Below are 17424 nucleotides of genomic sequence, written 5' to 3' on the forward strand. Positions count from 1 at the left end.
GATAAAATTGAAGCTGCTTCTTCCTCCTTAAATCTCCAAATATGCTGCCTTGAGGATTCCCAAAAAGTTTATTCTGATAATTGGTTTAAGCATTGAAGGTGTTGCTAAAGGTTATCTTTAAAAGCATGTTGGCAGAATGTGTTAGGACCTTCGCTCCCAGCGGGTGTGCTGAAGTGCCCTGGGACATCACAGTGAGTTTACAGAGGTGCTGTGGGGTGTTGTAAGTTTTTTCTTTTTTTAAACTTTATTTATCTGTGTTTGAGAGAGAGTCGGGGAGGGGCAGAGAGAGAGGGAGACAGAGAATCCCAAGCAGGCTTCACACTGTCAGCACAGAGCCCAACATGGGGCTCAGACTCACGAACCGTGAGATCATGTCCTGAGCGAAACCCAGAGTCAGGTTCTTAACCGACTGAGCCACCCAGGTGCCCCTGTTTTAAGGTTTTGAAGAAGCGTGGGGATACTTGACATTTGTTGGACCAACTTGAGGCAGTTACAGTATCATTCGATCATGCTGGATTCCTTTCTGTGGCGCCATAGTTTAAGGGTACCGAGTTTTGGGTGATTAATATGGTGCAAAGCAGGTACTGTGTGAAAGTCATTGTGGAACGTGAAATAAGGGTGTCGTTTGATCTGTATCTGACATTTGGTTAATTTTGGAGTGCTCAAAAGACAGACACAACCCATCAGGAAGTAATTGTGGTCATTGAAGAATGAAATATTTACCTCGGATTGTTGTGCATTATTTTTTCAAATGGCTGTTAAGATATTAGGACATCGATACACAATTCTGGGATTTAATTTAGTAATTGGACCATTGTAGGTATTTCTTTTGGGCTTAGGGCTCTGTAACATTTTCTTGTCAGTGAAGGTGCTGTGAACCAAGAAAGTTTGGGGACCTCTGGATTAGAGAGTGATTGGTTATTTTAGAATGTGGTTATTTAAATTTAATGTAAGGTACTTTTTGTGGACTTTATTTGGAGTATATTTAGTACTTTTAGTACTTTATTTGGAATATATTTATTACAGTGTGTTGGTTTGTTCACTGACTTAATTAACAAAGATGATAAACATTTTCTTTGATTCAGAGTAACAGTGCCTCAAAGTCTTTATTAGAACATATGATGTTGTATAGCCATTAATGATTTAGGAGAGTGGAAAAACGTGTATTAACTTCAAGACATAATTTTGTCAGTTAATTAAAATGATACATCCTTTATGTCTAATTATCTCTTAATTTTCTATTTACATAAAAGCATAGCATAGTGGGTCATATGGTGGGGAGAAAGGCTAATTGAAGGTTCTGACATTTGCTCTTTAATTAATAGGTTTTATATTAGAGAATTATGATTTCATCTTGAAAATTGAATTTACTGACAGCTATTTAGAAATATAGCTGTTTTATAAATTGAAGTATACCTTTACATGGAAAACTCCTTTTGTGAAAGCATTAGTTGGTAATTTATTAAATCTTTGTAGAGACTTAATGAATTCTTCCCACAAAGTATTTTACCTTAAATACTTTCTTAATTGTTCACTTCATAATATTAATCTCCTTCCTTCATGCTTGACTATTTTCCTTCAAATCAGTGGAAAGGTACACGTAACCTGGAAACGTCTCCATTAGTTTTGACAAAGAATGTGCCGCCATGTTTCTGCCTTTGCACTTAGGCTGTTGCCCTGCCTGGCTGCATCCTGGTTTCCTCTTTCTGGTGGGAGAAGTGTCAGGCATGATGTCCCATCTCACTGTCACTTTGTTCATACCTTTTTTTTTTTTTTTAATGTTTGAGAGAAAGAGAACGAGGAGGGGCAGAGAGAGAGAATCCTAAACAGGCTCCGTGCTGTCAGCACTCTCTCTCACTACTGTGAGATCATGACCTGAGCTGAGGTCGAGTTGGTTGCTTACCTGACGGAGCCACCCAGGCACCCTGTTCATACTTTTGGTACAGCTCTAACCCTAGTGTTTTCAGGAGCTTTTTATCTGTTCATCTTGAGTTGCTGCTGAAATACTTAAATGGAGGGATCATTTATATATATATTTTACATATGTACATATATATGTACACATATACATATATATGTATGTCTATATATATATAAATATTTAACATTTATCCTAGCATGGTGAGAGGGGCATGTGAGGGAGAGAGAGGGAGGGAGGGAGACAGGATCTGAAGCAGGCTGTGTACTGACAGCAGAGAGCCCGACGGCGGGGCTTGAACTCACAAACCACGAGATCGTGACCTGAGCCAAAGTCGGGTGCTTAACCAGTTGAGCTACCCAGGCGCCCCTGGAGGGATCATTTTAAATTTGTTTTTAATCTGGCAAGTGCTTTGCCCACAGTGTGTATTCAGACGTATTTGCTAAGTGAATGATAGAAGCCTGATTGTCTCCCTTTTTTGGTCTAACCATATTTTCTCTCTTTTTAAAATCTTTCTTCATGCAGTGCCCTCACCATTTCTAACATTCAGGCTGGATCGACTGGAAATTGGGGCTGTCATGTCCAGACCAAACGCGGGAACAATACGAGAACCGTCGATATTGTGGTATTAGAAAGCTCTGCACAGTACTGTCCTCCCGAGAGGGTGGTAAACAATAAAGGTGATTTCAGGTCAGTGACATGGAAAGTGCTGGAAAAGTGATTTGCCCACATCTGTTTTTATTCCTAAAGGTGCATCATGGTCTCCTGTTCTGAAGAAGAAAATTTGAGAAATACATGCGTGTTCATATACATATCCTTACGTATCTAAGGACTACCCTTTAGAACAGTGATTCCAGACTCATTTATGAAGATTAAGAAAAAAAGGTGCCTGCATTTTATCTCAGATATGTGGATTTAACAGCCTCTGCAGGCAGAGTGTTTCATGTTTGATAGTTTGTTGTAAAAGTTAAGGACCACTACTTTAGGGAAACGTTTTGGAAATTCTACTAAAACTGTGAAATCCAGACAGGCTAATGGTATGTCCTGTTTTTTTTCAGGGGCTCTTTTATGGATGAACTTTGCTTCATATTGCTAAGTTACTTTTACCTATTGGCAGTTTAGTAGGCATGAGAATTAGGAGAAACCCATGTCCCCTTTTCCTCCCCAATTTGGTTTTTCTGACAATTAAGCCAGAAGGACACTGGGGAATGAAAGCTTTTCAGATGGCCTGAAACTTTCGGAGCCACTGGTGGTGGACTCTGTGTTGAGATAAGCAGAAGGAGTGTGTTGAATACCCAGTTTGCATTGTCTTTGATTGGTGCTCCTTTTGCCCAACTTTTAAGGGTAAGAAAACCCTTGGATATTAGTCTTTTAAACCCAAGGTGAAGAAGCAATGCAACGTCTTTAGCTCAGCTGCTTCTTCATGGCTTTTTAAAAAAACTGTCTTTTTGTCCTTTAAAAAAAATCTCTCTGACCTGAGTATATGGAAATTAGCATTTTATTATTGCCAAGAGCTAAGTCCTTTATGTAGATTAATTGTTAACAGATAATATTTACACTTTATACTTTAAAGCAAAATAGACAACATTTGGGAATTTTGTTCTATTCTGCATTTTTTATTACGTGCTCATGATGTTTTCTATTTATGGTGGATTTTCTCTTCCTACTCATAATCGGAGTATTTTACAAATTTAAAAATAGAAGAATCTAATTGGAGTATTTTGCAAATTTAAAAATAGAAGAATCTAATTGGAGTATTTTGCAAATTTAAAAATAGAAGAATCTAATTACTTAACTGATTAATGAATTAGCTTTCGACACTCCTTAGTATATTACACGATTGGACTTTCACTGCATTAATAAGATTTAGTTTAGTGTTGCTTAGTCTGTTTATGCAGATTTCAGTGATGAATTATATTTCAGCATGACTGATGCTGTAATTTATCAGTTCCTGTGTTACAGGTCAGCTGTAACTTTTATTAAATATATTCACTTCAGTCTCACTTTTGGAGAAATGGAGCTCAAATGACAAAGATTTCTCCCAGCTGTTAGTGGCAATCCATGCCACTTGCATAGGGAGCAGTTTCTCCCAGATAAATTCATTCGTGTGTCATGTTGGAGGTCTGCTGGGCCACCCCCAAGTGCAGAAGTTTGCTAGGAGGACTCGCGTGGACTCAGCTTGTCATTGCGGTCACAGCTAAGATGCGTTATAGTGATGTAGTAAGACACATAGCAGGATAACCAGGGGACGGACCTAGGTGCATTCTGGAGAGATCCACGTGCAGGCTTCTTCCTGCTCTTTCCCTCCCATGAAGATCACACACAGCATGTTCCTCCTTCAGCCATGAAAAGGCAGCCGCCTCTATGCAGCGTTGTTGCTCAGGGAAGCCCGTGGGAAACTCAGCACACCGAGTTCTTATTGCTGGCCGTGTAGGCACCCTCTGCCTGGCATGTACCAAAATTTCAGACTCCCAGGAAGAAAGCAAGTTTCAGCATAATCCCTGCGGTGTGTCCCAACAGCCTAGGCACGGTGAACAGCCCTCCAGTTCACTGTTCGTGGGAATACTGCAAGTCCCAAATACTCCCAAGTCCCCAGTTGTCTCAGCAGGCCTTTCTAAGGAGAGCCATCCTGGCCCTGCTGTGGTGACTCTTGTCTGCACATCTGCTGACTCTGTGCCATATGTGGGATTTTCTTTTTTAAGACAGTTTTCCTGTGTGTTTATAGCAATATTTAGAAAATTTTAAGGAAGTATGCTATGGTATTAAAATATATGTGGCTGATGGTTTAAAACAGTTCGGTTCATGCTAACCTTTTTTGTAAAGGCTTTGTTCCGAGAGGAATTTGTTTCTTCTTGATTTTTCTCTCTGATTATACGTGACCTGTTGTCACCCTTGATTTTCTTCCCCTATTAGTTGTGTTCCACGTGAGTGTTTTCATACAGTCTTGTCTTCGTCTCTCTAGATGGCCCAGAACGTTGGCAGGCATCACTGCGTACCTTCAGTGTACTCGGAACATCCATGGCAGTGGGATCTACCCTGGAAACCCGCAGGATGAGAGAAAGGCTTGGCGCAGATGTGACAGAGGCGGCTTCTGGGCGGATGATGATTATTCTCGCTGCCAGTATGCAAATGATGTCACTAGAGTTCTTTATATGTTTAATCAGGTAACTAGAGAGTCTTCACGTTGACTGAGGTGGTTAATTTATTTTCGTTGAAATGCCAGGTGTGTGTTTGTGTGTGTTTTAAATACGAGTAAAGCACAAGGATTTGGTGTTTCCATTCAGTTGCTCTGTCTTGGGGATTAGGCTTTGTCACCTCAACCGGTATTCAAGGCCCTCTGTGGTGTCGATTTTCCTTTCCAGTCACTGCCTGACTCAGTGCCTTTGTTTGAATATCTTTATCATCTATATTCACTAGACCGAATTCCCAGCCATCCTTCAAATCCATCTGGGAAGCCACCTGTTGGGTTCCTTTTATAATCTCTTTGTCACGAGTGATTCCTTGTTATACTTGTACTCGTATGTCTTTTCTTGTATTCTCTCCTGTGCATCCTTTTAAACCTGACCACGTTGTAAGCAGCGGGAACATGGCCTCCCTGTGACACATTTTCTTGTGCTCCTTGGTAGCTGTTATACCCTTGGTGTAATGGTTGGTGCTGAGTTGTGTTTAAGTCAATAAATAAGCAAATGTAAAACATTACCGGCAGAGCATGGCAATATAGATACATGTTCAGTAAGTGCTTCATACTCTCGTGCATTGGGGCTCCAGGGGAGTTATTGATCCCTCCCAGTTGGAATACTCAGGAAGGGCTTTACTAAGCAATTGGAATCGAGTATGTGTAGAATTTGGATAAGCAGAGAAGAAGAGATGGTGTTGTGTGTTTACCAGAGGTGTTTTCATGTATTACTATGTTTCATTTAAAGTTAAAAAAAAAATTTGCCTTTAGGTTGGTTACCATTATAATTCCAGTTTTCTCAGCTTTGAAAAAGCATTTTAAGAAGGTCCTGGTGATAAATGATAAAGACTTTGAATTCATTGCCATGTTTTGAATGCAAAGATAAAACGCCAGATTTTTTGCCTTTTTAAATACAGATGCCTCTCAATCTTACTAATGCTGTGGCCACAGCCCGACAGTTACTGGCTTACACTGTGGAAGCTGCCAATTTTTCTGACAAGATGGATGTTATATTTGTGGCTGAGATGATAGAAAAGTTTGGAAGATTTACCAAAGAGGAGAAGTCCAAAGAGGTATTTTTCTGGTTCACATTTGTAGCATATAGCATGTCAACAAATAGTCATGTGGTAGAGTTGAATCTGTAGTTTGTATTTATTTAAAAAAAATTTTTTTAACTCTTTTATTCAGTTTTGAGACACAGAGAGAGACAGAGCATGAATGGGGGAAGAGCAGAGAGAAAGGGAGATACAGAATCCGAAGCAGGCTTCAGGCTCCGAGCTCTCAGCTCAGAACTTGACGCGGGGCTCGAACTCAAGAACGGTGAGATCGTGACCTGAGCTGAAGTCGGACGCTTAACCGACTGAGCCACCCAGGCGCCCCTGAATCTGTAGTTTTTAAAGAAAAGTTTACTTATTTTGAGAGAGAGAAAGAGAGAGAAAGCAAGCAGGGGAGGGGCAGAGAGAGGGAGAGAGAGAATCCCAAGCAGGCTCCATACTGTCAGTGTGGAACCTGATGCGGGGCTCAAACCCACAAACTGAGATGATGACCCTGAGCCAAAACCAAGAGTTGGACACTTAACCAGCTGAACCACCCAGGCGCCCCTGAATCTGTATTTCTAATTTTTTTTTTTTTTTTTTAACATTTATTTATTTTTGAGACAGAGAGAGACAGAGCATGAATGGGGGAGGGTCAGAGAGAGGGAGACACAGAATCTGAAACAGGCTCCAGGCTCGGAGCTATCAGCACAGAGCCCGACGTGGGGCTCAAACTCACGGACCGCGAGATCATGACCTGAGCTGAAGTTGGCCGCTTAACCGACTGAGCCACCCAGGCACCCCCTGAATCTGTATTTCTAAAGCATCTTTATGTTTGCTCTATTTTAATTAAGTGTACCTTTTAATTTCCAAAGTATTGAGAAATGTATGCTGCATTTACTATAGTAATCTGTTGTTAGAACAGAGGTGAACGATCCGTTCTTGGGAATTAAGGTATCGTGATAGAGCAGAGCCAGCCTGTGAGAGAGCAACTTCCTGCCTCCACATTGTGGGTTGGCTAGAACTATTCCCAGGGATTCTGGGCTTTCTCCTGTCTACACAGACATGTGCTTATCCTTCTCTTTCTCTTCCCCCACCACCCAGTTTCATTGAGAGACAGTAGACACTCATCAGTATATAAGTTTAAGGTGTGCACCACGATGCTTTAACTTACATATATTGCAAAATGACCATCACGATAGGTTAGGCTAACATCCATCTTCCCATATAGATACAATAGAAAGAAAAGAAAGAGAAAAAGAAAAAAGAAGAAAACAAATTTCTTCACGTGATGGGAACTGTTGGGATTTACTCTAATAACTTTCCTATATACCATGCGACACTGTTAGCTGTTTTCATTTGTGCGCTACATCCTTGGTACTTATAACTGGAAATTTATACCTTCTGACCACCTTCCTCCAGTTCCGCCCCCTGCCCTCCCAACCCTCTGCCTCTGGTAACCACAGGTTTGTTCTTTTTCTGTGAGGTTTCTTTTTGTCCACATGTAAATGAAATCAGGCAGTATTTGTCTTTCTCGGATTTATTTCACTTAGCATAATGGCTTCAAGATCCCTCCATGTTGGAATAAATGATAGGATTTCCTCATTTTTTAAATGGCTGAATATGATTCCTTTGTGTATGTATATATCACAACTTCTTTATCCTTTCATCCTCAATGGATCATAGGTTGTGTTATTATAAATAATGCTGCTATGGACGTGGGGGTGCAGAGCCATCTTCAAGCTAGGGTTTTAGCTTCCTTTGGGTATATTTCTGGAAGTGGAATTTTAGGATCATGTGGTAGTTCTGTTTTTAAATTTTTTAGGGTCCTCCATATTGTTTTGCATAGTGACTGTACAAATTTACATTCCTACCAAGTGCACAAAGGTTCCCCTTCTCCATATTTTTGCCAGTGTTTTCTTGTCTTTTTGGTGGTAGCCATTCTAACAAGTCTGAAGTGGTACCTCATTGTGCTTTTAATTTGCATTTCCCTGCTGACTAGTGATGTTGAAGACCTTTTCATGTACCTCTTGGCCTTTCATATATCTTCTTTGGAGAAATGTCTATTAGATCCTTTGCTTATTATTTAATTGTGGGTTTTTTTTTTTTTTTTTTTTTTTTGCTGTTGAGTTATGGAAGTTCTTTATATATTTTGCATATTAACCCCTTACCAGATAAATGGCTTGCACATATTTTTTCCCATTCTGTAAGCAACTAGGTTGTCTTTTCACTTTGTGGATGGTTTCTGTTGCTATGCAGAAGCCTTTTAGTTTGATGCAGTCCCACTTGTTTATTTTTGATTTTGTTGTTTGTGCTTTAGATGTCATATCCAAAAATTGTTACTAAGACCTATGTCAAGGAGCTTTATTTCTGTCTTCTTGGAGTTTCATGGTTTCAGGTTTTCATTTAAGTCTTTAATCCATTTTCACTTAATTTTTGTGAGGAATGTGAGATAGGGGTTCAGTTTCTTTCTTTTCCATTTTAATATCCGGTTATCACAACACCATGCATTGTGAAGAGACTGTCTTTTCTTCATTGAGTATTGTGGCTCCCTTGTCAAATATTAGTCAACTGTATAAGCTGGGCTCTTGTTTCTGTTCCATTGGTCTGTCTGTATTTATGCCAATACCATACTGTTTTGATGACTATAGCTTTTATAGTATAGCGTGAGATCTGCAAGTATGCTGCTTCCTTCTTTGTTTTTTCTCAATATTCTCTTGGCTATTCAGGGTCGTTTGTGTTTCCATGTAAATTTTAGGAGTATTTTTTTCTACTTCTGTAAAAACTGCCATTGGAATCTTGATAGGGATGGCATTGAATCTATAGATATCTTTTGGTAGTGTTGACATTTTAACAATATTCTTAGAGTCCACGCACATGAGATACCTTTCCATCTATTTGTATTTTCTTTGACATCTTTCATTGGTGTCTTGTAGTTTTCAAGGTAGAGAACTTTCACTGCATTAAATACATTCCTAAGTATTTTATTGTTTTTGAAGTTATCGTAAATGGAAATGATTTCTTTAAAAAAATTTTTTTTAATTAAAACATTTTTTAAGTTTATTTATTTATTTTGAGAGAGGGAGAGAGAGAGACAGACAGACAGTGAACAGGGGAGGGGCAGAAAGAGAGAATCCCAAGCAGGTTCTGTGCTGTCAGCCCAGAGCCTGATGACAGGCTCAAACTTACAAATTGTGAGATCATGACCTGAGCTGAAACTAAAAGTTGGACACTCAACTGACTGAGCCATCCAGGTGCCCTGGGATTGATTTCTTTATTTCATTTTTATAAAATTCATTGTTAGTGTGTAGAAATACTACTGAGTTTTAATGTTAATTTTGTGTCCTGCAACTTTACTGAATTCCCTGATAAATCTAACAGGTTTTTTATGTTGTTAGGTCTTTAGGATTTTCTGTATATAAAATTATGTGCTCTGTAAATAGAGACAGTTTACTTCTTTGTTGCCAATTGTGGTACTTTTTAATTTTTTTCTAGCTTGGTTTTTGTAGGTAGGACTTCTTGTACTATATTGAATAAGTGTGGTAAAAGTGGGTCCTTTTGTCTTATTTATAATCTTAGAGGAAAATCTTTGAATCTTTCACTATTGAGTATGAGGTTAGCTGTGGGCTTGTCATCTATAGCCTTTATTATGTTGAGATACATTCCTTCTATGCCTAATTTGTTGGGAGTTTTTATCATGAATAGCTGTTGAATTTTGTCCAGTGCTTTTTCTGCATCTATTGAGATGATCATATGGTTTGTTTTTATTCCATTCATTTGATATATCATATTGATTGATTTTATATATGTTGAACCATCCTTGCATCCCAGAGATCAGAGATAAATCCCACTTGATAATGGTGGGATCTTTTTAATGTACTGCTGTATTTGACTTACTAGCATTTTATTGAGAAGTTTTGCATCTACATTTATCAAGGATATTGGTGTGTAGTTTTCTAGGAGTGTCATTTTCTGGTTTGGTATCAGGATCATGCTGACTTTGTAAAATGAGTTTAAGAAGAGGAGGGAACTCTTCAGTATTTTGGAGGAGTTTGCATGTGATTGGTTTTAATTCTTCAAATATTTGGTAAAATTCACCAGTGAGACCATCTCATCCTGGGCTTTTTTTCATTGGAATATATATATACACACACACACACACATATATATATATATATATATATATATATATATACACACCCACATACATATATATATATATATATATATATGTATATATATATATATATATATGCACACACACATATATATACTTATACGTGTATATACATATACACACACAAATTTTATACATATATATATTTTATTTTTAAACATTTATTCATTTTTGAGAGAGACAGTGTGAGTGAGGGAGGGGCAGAGAGAGAAGGGAGACACAGGATCTGAAGCAGGCTTTAGGCTCTGAGCTGTCAGCACAGAGCCTGATGTGGAGCTTGAACCCATGAACTGTGAGATCATGACCTGAGCCAAAGTTGGACACTTAACTAACTGAGCCACCCAGGTACCCTGGAATGTTTTAGATTACTGATTGATTCTTCCTACTAGTAATTGGTCCATTCAGATTTTCTACTTTTATCTGATTTAGTCTTGGTAAGTTTTATGTTTCTAAGAAATTTTTCATCTAGGTTGTCTAGTTTGTTGGCGTATAGTTTTTCATTGTTTTCTCCAGATCCTTTGAATTTCTGTGGTGTCGGTTGTAATGTCTCCTTTTTCATGTATAATTTTGATGATTTGAGTTTTCTTTTTTTCTTGGTTGGTGTAAGGGTTTATCAGTTTTGATTTCTTTTCAAAGAACTGACTCTGTTTTGGTTAATCTTTCTATTGTTTTTTTGTTCTCTATTTCATTTATTTCTTCTTTAATTGTCATTATATACATTTTTTCTTCTGCCACCATTGAGCTCACTTTGCTCTTCTTTTTCTAGATCCAGAAGGTATAGAATTAGGCTATTTGGGATTTTTCTTGTTCTTAATGTTGGTGCTTATTGCCCTTAACTTTGCTTTTAGAACTGCTTTTGGTGCATCTCCCAAGTTCTGCTATGTTTGTTTGTTGTGTTTCCATTTTCGTTTGTCTCAAGAATTTTTTTGTTTTTTTGCTGCATCTCCCAAGTTCTGGTATGTTTGTTGTGTTTTCATTTTTGTTTGTCTCAAGAATCTTTTTTTTTTTTTTAAGATTTTATTTTTTAAATAATCTCTATACCACATGTGGGACTCGAACTTAGAACCCTGAGATCAAGAGTCACATGCTCTACCGACTGAGCCAGCCAGCCAGGTGCCCCTCAAAAACTGTTTTTAAATTTCCTTTAATTTCTTCTTTGATCTACTGATTATTGAGTAGAGTGTTGATTTCCATATGTTCATGAATTTTACAGTTTCCCTCTTGCTACTGAGTTTTGATTTCATGCCATTGTATCAGAAAAGATACTTGGTCTGATCTCAGTCTTCCTGAATTTGTTAAGACTTGTTTTGTGGCCTGATATAAGGTCCATTCTAGAAATTGTTCTGTGTGTACTTGAGAGAAATGTGTATTCTTCTGTTGTTGGGTAGAATGTTCTGTATATGTCTGTTAGGCCCATTTAATCTCTAATGTTGTTCACATATACAGCTTCCTTTTGATTCTCTGTCTGGGTGATCTGTCCATTGTTGAGAGTCAAGTATCAAAGTCTGCAAGTACTATTGTTTTACTGTTTGTCTCTTTTTCTGTTAGTTTCTGCTTTCTATATTTGGGTGTTCCAATGTTGGGTGAATGAGTATTTACAGTTGTTAGATCTTGTTATATTGACCACTTTATCATTTTATAATGATCTCTGTGTCCTTTTACCACTTTTAAAGTCAGTTTTGTTTTTGGTTACCATTTGCTTAAAATGTCTTTTTCCATCCTTTTCTCTCAGCGTAGGTTTGTCTTTAAGGCTAAAGTAAGTCAGCATATTGTTGGATCTTTTTTTTTTTTTTAATCTACTGAGGCATTTTCTTTCTTTTAATTGGACAATTTAATCTTAAAAAAATTTTTTTTTATGTTTATTTCTGAGAGACAGAAAGAGACAGAGCATGAGTGGGATAGAGGCAGAGAGAAAGGGAGACAGAGTCCAAAGTAGGCTCCAGGCTCTAGGCTCTGAGCTGTCAGCACAGAGCCCGGCGTGCGCGGGGCTTGATCCCACGAACCGCGGGATCGTAACCTGAGAGGAAGTCGGATACTTAACCGACTGAGCCACCCAGGCGCCCTGGACAATTTAATCTTCTTAACATTTAAAGTAATTATTGATAGGTAAGGACTTACTATTGTCATTTTGTTAATTGTTTCCTGGTTGTTTTGTAGATCCCTTATTTTGTGATTCTTATCTTGCTGTCCTTTTTGTTTTTTTGATATCTCTTGGTATCAGTATATACTGTTTTGACTTCTTTGTTGTATTTTTTGGTGTAATTAGTATAAGATTTTTCTGACTGGTTGCTATGAGGCTCACATAAAATATCTTAAACTTATCACACTCTATTTTAAACTGATGGCAACTTCAGTAGAGTTTGTAAACTTTGCAGTTTTACTTCTCCTCTCCCTCACATTTTAGGTTACTTCTGTTACTATTTATACAGTACAAAAAAACACATAGGGATGCCTGTCTGCCTCGGTTACTAGAGCATGCGGTTCTTGACCTTGGGGTTGTGAGTTGAAGTCCCATGTGTGGCATAGGGTGTACTGTAAAAAAAATTTTTTTTAATGTAAATTATAACAGATTGTTGTCATTATGGTTGTTTTAAGTATATTCTTTTAACTTTTAAACTAGTTTTAAGTAACTTATGCCCCACTATTACCATATTGCAGAATAGAAAATTCCCATGTATTTGCTATTACCAGTAAGATTTACACTACCTTTTTTTTAAAAAAAATAAAAATGTTTATTTGAGGGAGAGTTAGGGAGGAGCAGAGAGAGAGAGGGGAGAGAGAATCCCAAGCAGACTCTGCACTGTGAGTGCAGAGCCCAATGCTGTCTCCGTCTTTTGAACCATGAAATCATGACCTGAGCCAAAATCAAAAGTCAGATGCTTTTACTCACTGAACCACCCAGCTGCCCCAGCCATTATTGCTTTAAATATACTTTCTCTTCCTTTCTCTTTCTTTTCTCCTTTTGGAATTCCCAAAATGTGAATATTGTTTTGCTTTGTTGGTTTTTTTTTCCCCCCATTGTGTCCCATAATTCCTGTAGGCTTTTTTCACTCTGTTTCAGAACATTTTTGCTCCTCTGACTCTGGAATTTCCAGTGTCCTATTCTCTCTAGTTGTTGATTCTTTTTTCTGCATGGCTGAAGCAACCTTTGAAGCTCTGTTGAATTCTTTAGTCATTATATTCTTCAACTCTCGGATTTCAGTTTGTTTGTTTTTTGATGGTTGCTGTTTTCTTGTCAGACTTCTTATTTTATTCATGTGTTGTTTCCCAAATTTTATTTAGTGGTGTCTCTCTTTTCTTGTAGCTCAGTGAATTTCCTTAAGAGGAGTATTTTAAATTCTTTGTCTGACAGTTCTTGGATCCTCCATTATTGGAACTCGATGAGTTTCCTTTGGTGGTGTCATATTTACGTGACTTTTTGTGATCCTTGATTCCTTATTTGAGTAATGGGGCTTCTCCTCTAGACTTACCAGTTTTGTTTTTTCACTGGTTAGCTCTGTTTGGGTTTCTGGGTGTGTCTGCTGGTAATGGCCTTGGGCAAGTGGGACCTGCTATTATCATCTTCTTTTGGGCCAGGCGGCTCTTAGAGCTCTGAGAATGGGTACAGGGACTTGTGCTCCTGGCTTGGTTGCCTACCCTGCTGAGGCTTTGTGGTTGCGTGAATTCTCTGGTCAGATTTACTAGATTGGTCTGGACTGGATACCATATTCCGGGGTAGGTGGGGCCATGGGTTAGCTTCCCTCCAGGGAGAGCCATCCTTATTGTGAGTTTTAGTCACCCAGATCTTGTTATATTGCTTAATTTCTTTCGTAATATCCTGGAAAAGGAGACTATTTTTTGGAACTTTTTTGAAATTCCTAATGATTGTAATATGCAAGTTAGGAAAATTTGGTGACTTTGAAAATGAGCACATTTTGGGGTACCTGGGTGGCTCAGTTGGTTAAGTGTCCAGCTTAGGCTCAGGTCATGAGCCCATGGTTTGCGAGTTCAAGCCCTGTGTTGGGCTCTGTGATGACGGCTCAGAGCCTGGAGCCTGATTCAGATTCTGTGCTTCCCTCTCTCTCTGCTCCTCCCCTGCTCATGCTCTGTCTCTCAAAAATAAATAACCATTAACAAAATATTAAAAAAGAAAAGAAGAGAAAACAGGTATATTTTAATATGGCCATGTTCTTAAAACTGTGCTTGTCAACATGGTATCCTTTATGTGAAAACATTGACAACCACCATTTTCAGAATGAATGAGCAGAAAATAATGTTTCAAGTAAGTTTTTAGATGCAGATTAATGTATTCTTAAACGTTAAGTTTCAAGCTACTTGAGAACTAGTGGCTCTTATGTGATAGAGTCAGTTACACAAAAAGGTTCCGCTCCGTCAGCACACTGTCAGCTTGGAGCCCGATGGGGTGTTTGGACTCATGAACTGTGAGATCTTGACCTGAGCCAAAATCAAGCAACAGATGCTTAACCGACCGAGCCACCCAGGCACCCCTCATGTTTACTTTCTAGTAGCGTTGCCCTGTGTGGTTTTCCAAAGTACACAGCACACAGCTGTGTGGAAACACTGGACTGAACAAAGTCTAATGTATTTCTTGATGTAGGACCTCCCAGATTCATCAATAATGTTCAAAGGTAAATACCATCCCTAGTTCTTCTACATCATTTAAACCAAGGAACTTTTTTTTTTTCTCTTTTTAGTACACTGCTTATTAATATCTTGCATTTTGGTGGTAAGTTTTGGAACTTGGAACTACAGCCCCAGTACCCTACGTGCTTTATTTGATAGGATGTAGTTACTAAAGGAAGAAAAACAGTTACGTGTATTTATTTATTTATTTTATTTATTTTTTTTATTTTTAATTTTTTTTTAACGTTTATTTATTTTTGAGACAGAGAGAGACAGAGCATGAACGGGGGAGGGGCAGAAAGAGAGGGAGACACAGAACCGGAAGCAGGCTCCAGGCTCTGAGCCATCAGCCCAGAGCCCGACACGGGGCTCGAACTCACGGTCTGTGAGATCGTGACCTGAGCTGAAGTCGGACGCTCAACCGACTGAGCCACCCAGGCGCCCCCAAAAAAAGTTACATGTATTTAAATGAGACTCAGGTCAAGGGACCACTTGATAATGAGGTAACATTTTGGTGTTGCTCTCTGCACTTCAGACCACAGTTTTCTTAAGAGCTGTCTTGCTACTTGATGGTCTCTCTGGGCCACAGCCTACTTCCGGTGGTAAATTTTCCCAGTGGTGGGAGAAGCTGTCTGGATTCTGGCTCTGTGGTAGTGCTGCTTTCCATTTTGATGATAATCACAGGTTGGCTGCTACATGATGAGAAATCATTCATGGAAGTGGGAATGGTTTGAGTCCCGGGAATAAATGGCATATCTTCTGGAATGTGGACATTGAGAAATACTTTGCCAATATATAATGCCTGTTTGTTCCCACGCTGCCTGTTTATTCCCACACTGCCCTGTTTGTTCCCACGCTGCCTGTTTATTCCCACGCTGCCTGTTTATTCCCTCACTGCCCTGTTTGTTCCCATGCTGCCTGTTTGTTCCCACGCTGCCCTGTTTGTTCCCACGCTGCCTGTTTATTCCCACGCTGCCCTGTTTATTCCTACATTGCCTGTTTATTCCTGTGCTGCCCTGTTTATTCACATGCTGTCCTGGTTTCGCCTGAAGGAGCTTTGTGCGCATCTCAACTCGTGAGGAGTCACATGGTGCCCAGAGGTGTGCGTTCCCCCACTGCGTGCAGTGAACTGTCTCCACTTTGGTGTGCTGTCAGGTAGATGCATCTTGTTGAGGACAGGAAGTGCATAGGGTTTCATGAGTTACTTATTAACCTGAGGCCCTTCCTTTATTTTTGAAATGGGATGATATTTGCCCTCTTTAACTTGCAGTGTTTGTGTGCACAAGTGAGAAAATAGAGGCGAAACTGTTTTGCGGAATCATTGAAAGCTATGTTATACTTTCATAAAGTTAGGAAATTTAACATTCTTATCTCCGAAGCTGAGAAGTAGGTTCTTTAAAAAAAAAAAAAAAAAAAAAAAAAAAAAAATCACCAGAGTGCTTTAATTACTTAACTGTCACTTTCACTGGTGACATTAGAGGTAAAGTGTGAATTAACTTTGGAAACAAATGATGGCAAATTATTAAGTATAAATAGGAGAAACAGAAGAAAAATATTTAGGATCGAATAATTGAGGTACAAATGTACTATCATCACCTGTGGTCGTGACAGGCATCCTATCAGATTCTCTGGAAAGTTAAAGTATAGGCCATAGCTGTCACCATTTATTAGAACAGGAAAAAGAAATCATGATGTTTAAGGGCTTCGTTTTATGTTAATTACCATGAAATTATTCTAAGGTATCCTGAAATGCATATGGCTTAGTTGGACAAATAGTTAAATTGATTTTTTGCATTATATCCAAAAAGTTACTCTGTTATGAATAATTCATAAGGGAAATATTGTGAGGCAATTGCTTTTTAACCTATGATTGAGTCTAGGCAGCTCAGGCTGGTTCTCTGTGATCTTAAGGTGGGTGCTGAAAGCTTCCCAGCCGTCAGATCCAAATGGTGTATTTAATGGACTCTTTTTTGTTTTAATATTTGTTTTATTTTTGAGAAACAGAGAGAGCACATAAGGGGCAGAGAGGGGGAGACACAGGATCCCAAGCGGTCTCTGTGCTATGAGCACAGAGCCTGATGCAGGCCTGGAACTCACGAACTGTGAGATCATGACCTGAAAGGAAGTCGGATGCTTAACTGACTGAGTCACCCAGGCGCCCTTTTGGTGGGTTTTTTTTTTAAAACAGCTTAAGGTTGTCTGTCAGGCAATTTAAGTGTCTGTTCCGTATTTACACTAGTGATGTCTCTTATGAAAACATATGTGCATTTCAGAAGAGGAGAATGTATAAAGATCAGATTTGGTTATGCATAATAGTCCTTCTACTGCTCTGGTTTTAAATTGTAATTAATTATATATTTAAAATTATATATATATGTATGTATGTATATATATCTAAAATTTTTAATTTTTTAGTGTGCTCTAGTTTAAAGAAATTTTTTTAATGTTTATTTATTTTTGAAGGAAAGAGAGACAGAGTATGGGCGGGGGAGGGGCA

At 38.6% G+C, this 17424-nt stretch overlaps 1 protein-coding gene across 4 annotated transcripts in view; it reads left to right on the forward strand.

Moving 5' to 3' along the window:
* The window catches only part of ADGRA3 (adhesion G protein-coupled receptor A3), a 134231-nt gene that overhangs the window by 68374 nt on the left and 48433 nt on the right, over window positions 1-17424 (forward strand). For all 4 annotated transcript variants that reach the window (XM_030314113.1, XM_030314114.1, XM_030314116.1 and 1 more), the window contains 3 exons: window positions 2444-2608; window positions 4881-5082; window positions 6011-6166. In XM_030314113.1, coding sequence (XP_030169973.1) covers window positions 2444-2608; window positions 4881-5082; window positions 6011-6166 — 523 coding nt within the window. The remainder of the gene's footprint in view (window positions 1-2443; window positions 2609-4880; window positions 5083-6010; window positions 6167-17424) is intronic.

This window comes from Lynx canadensis, chromosome B1, assembly GCF_007474595.2.
Source record: "Lynx canadensis isolate LIC74 chromosome B1, mLynCan4.pri.v2, whole genome shotgun sequence".
Taxonomy (NCBI): domain Eukaryota; kingdom Metazoa; phylum Chordata; class Mammalia; order Carnivora; family Felidae; genus Lynx; species Lynx canadensis.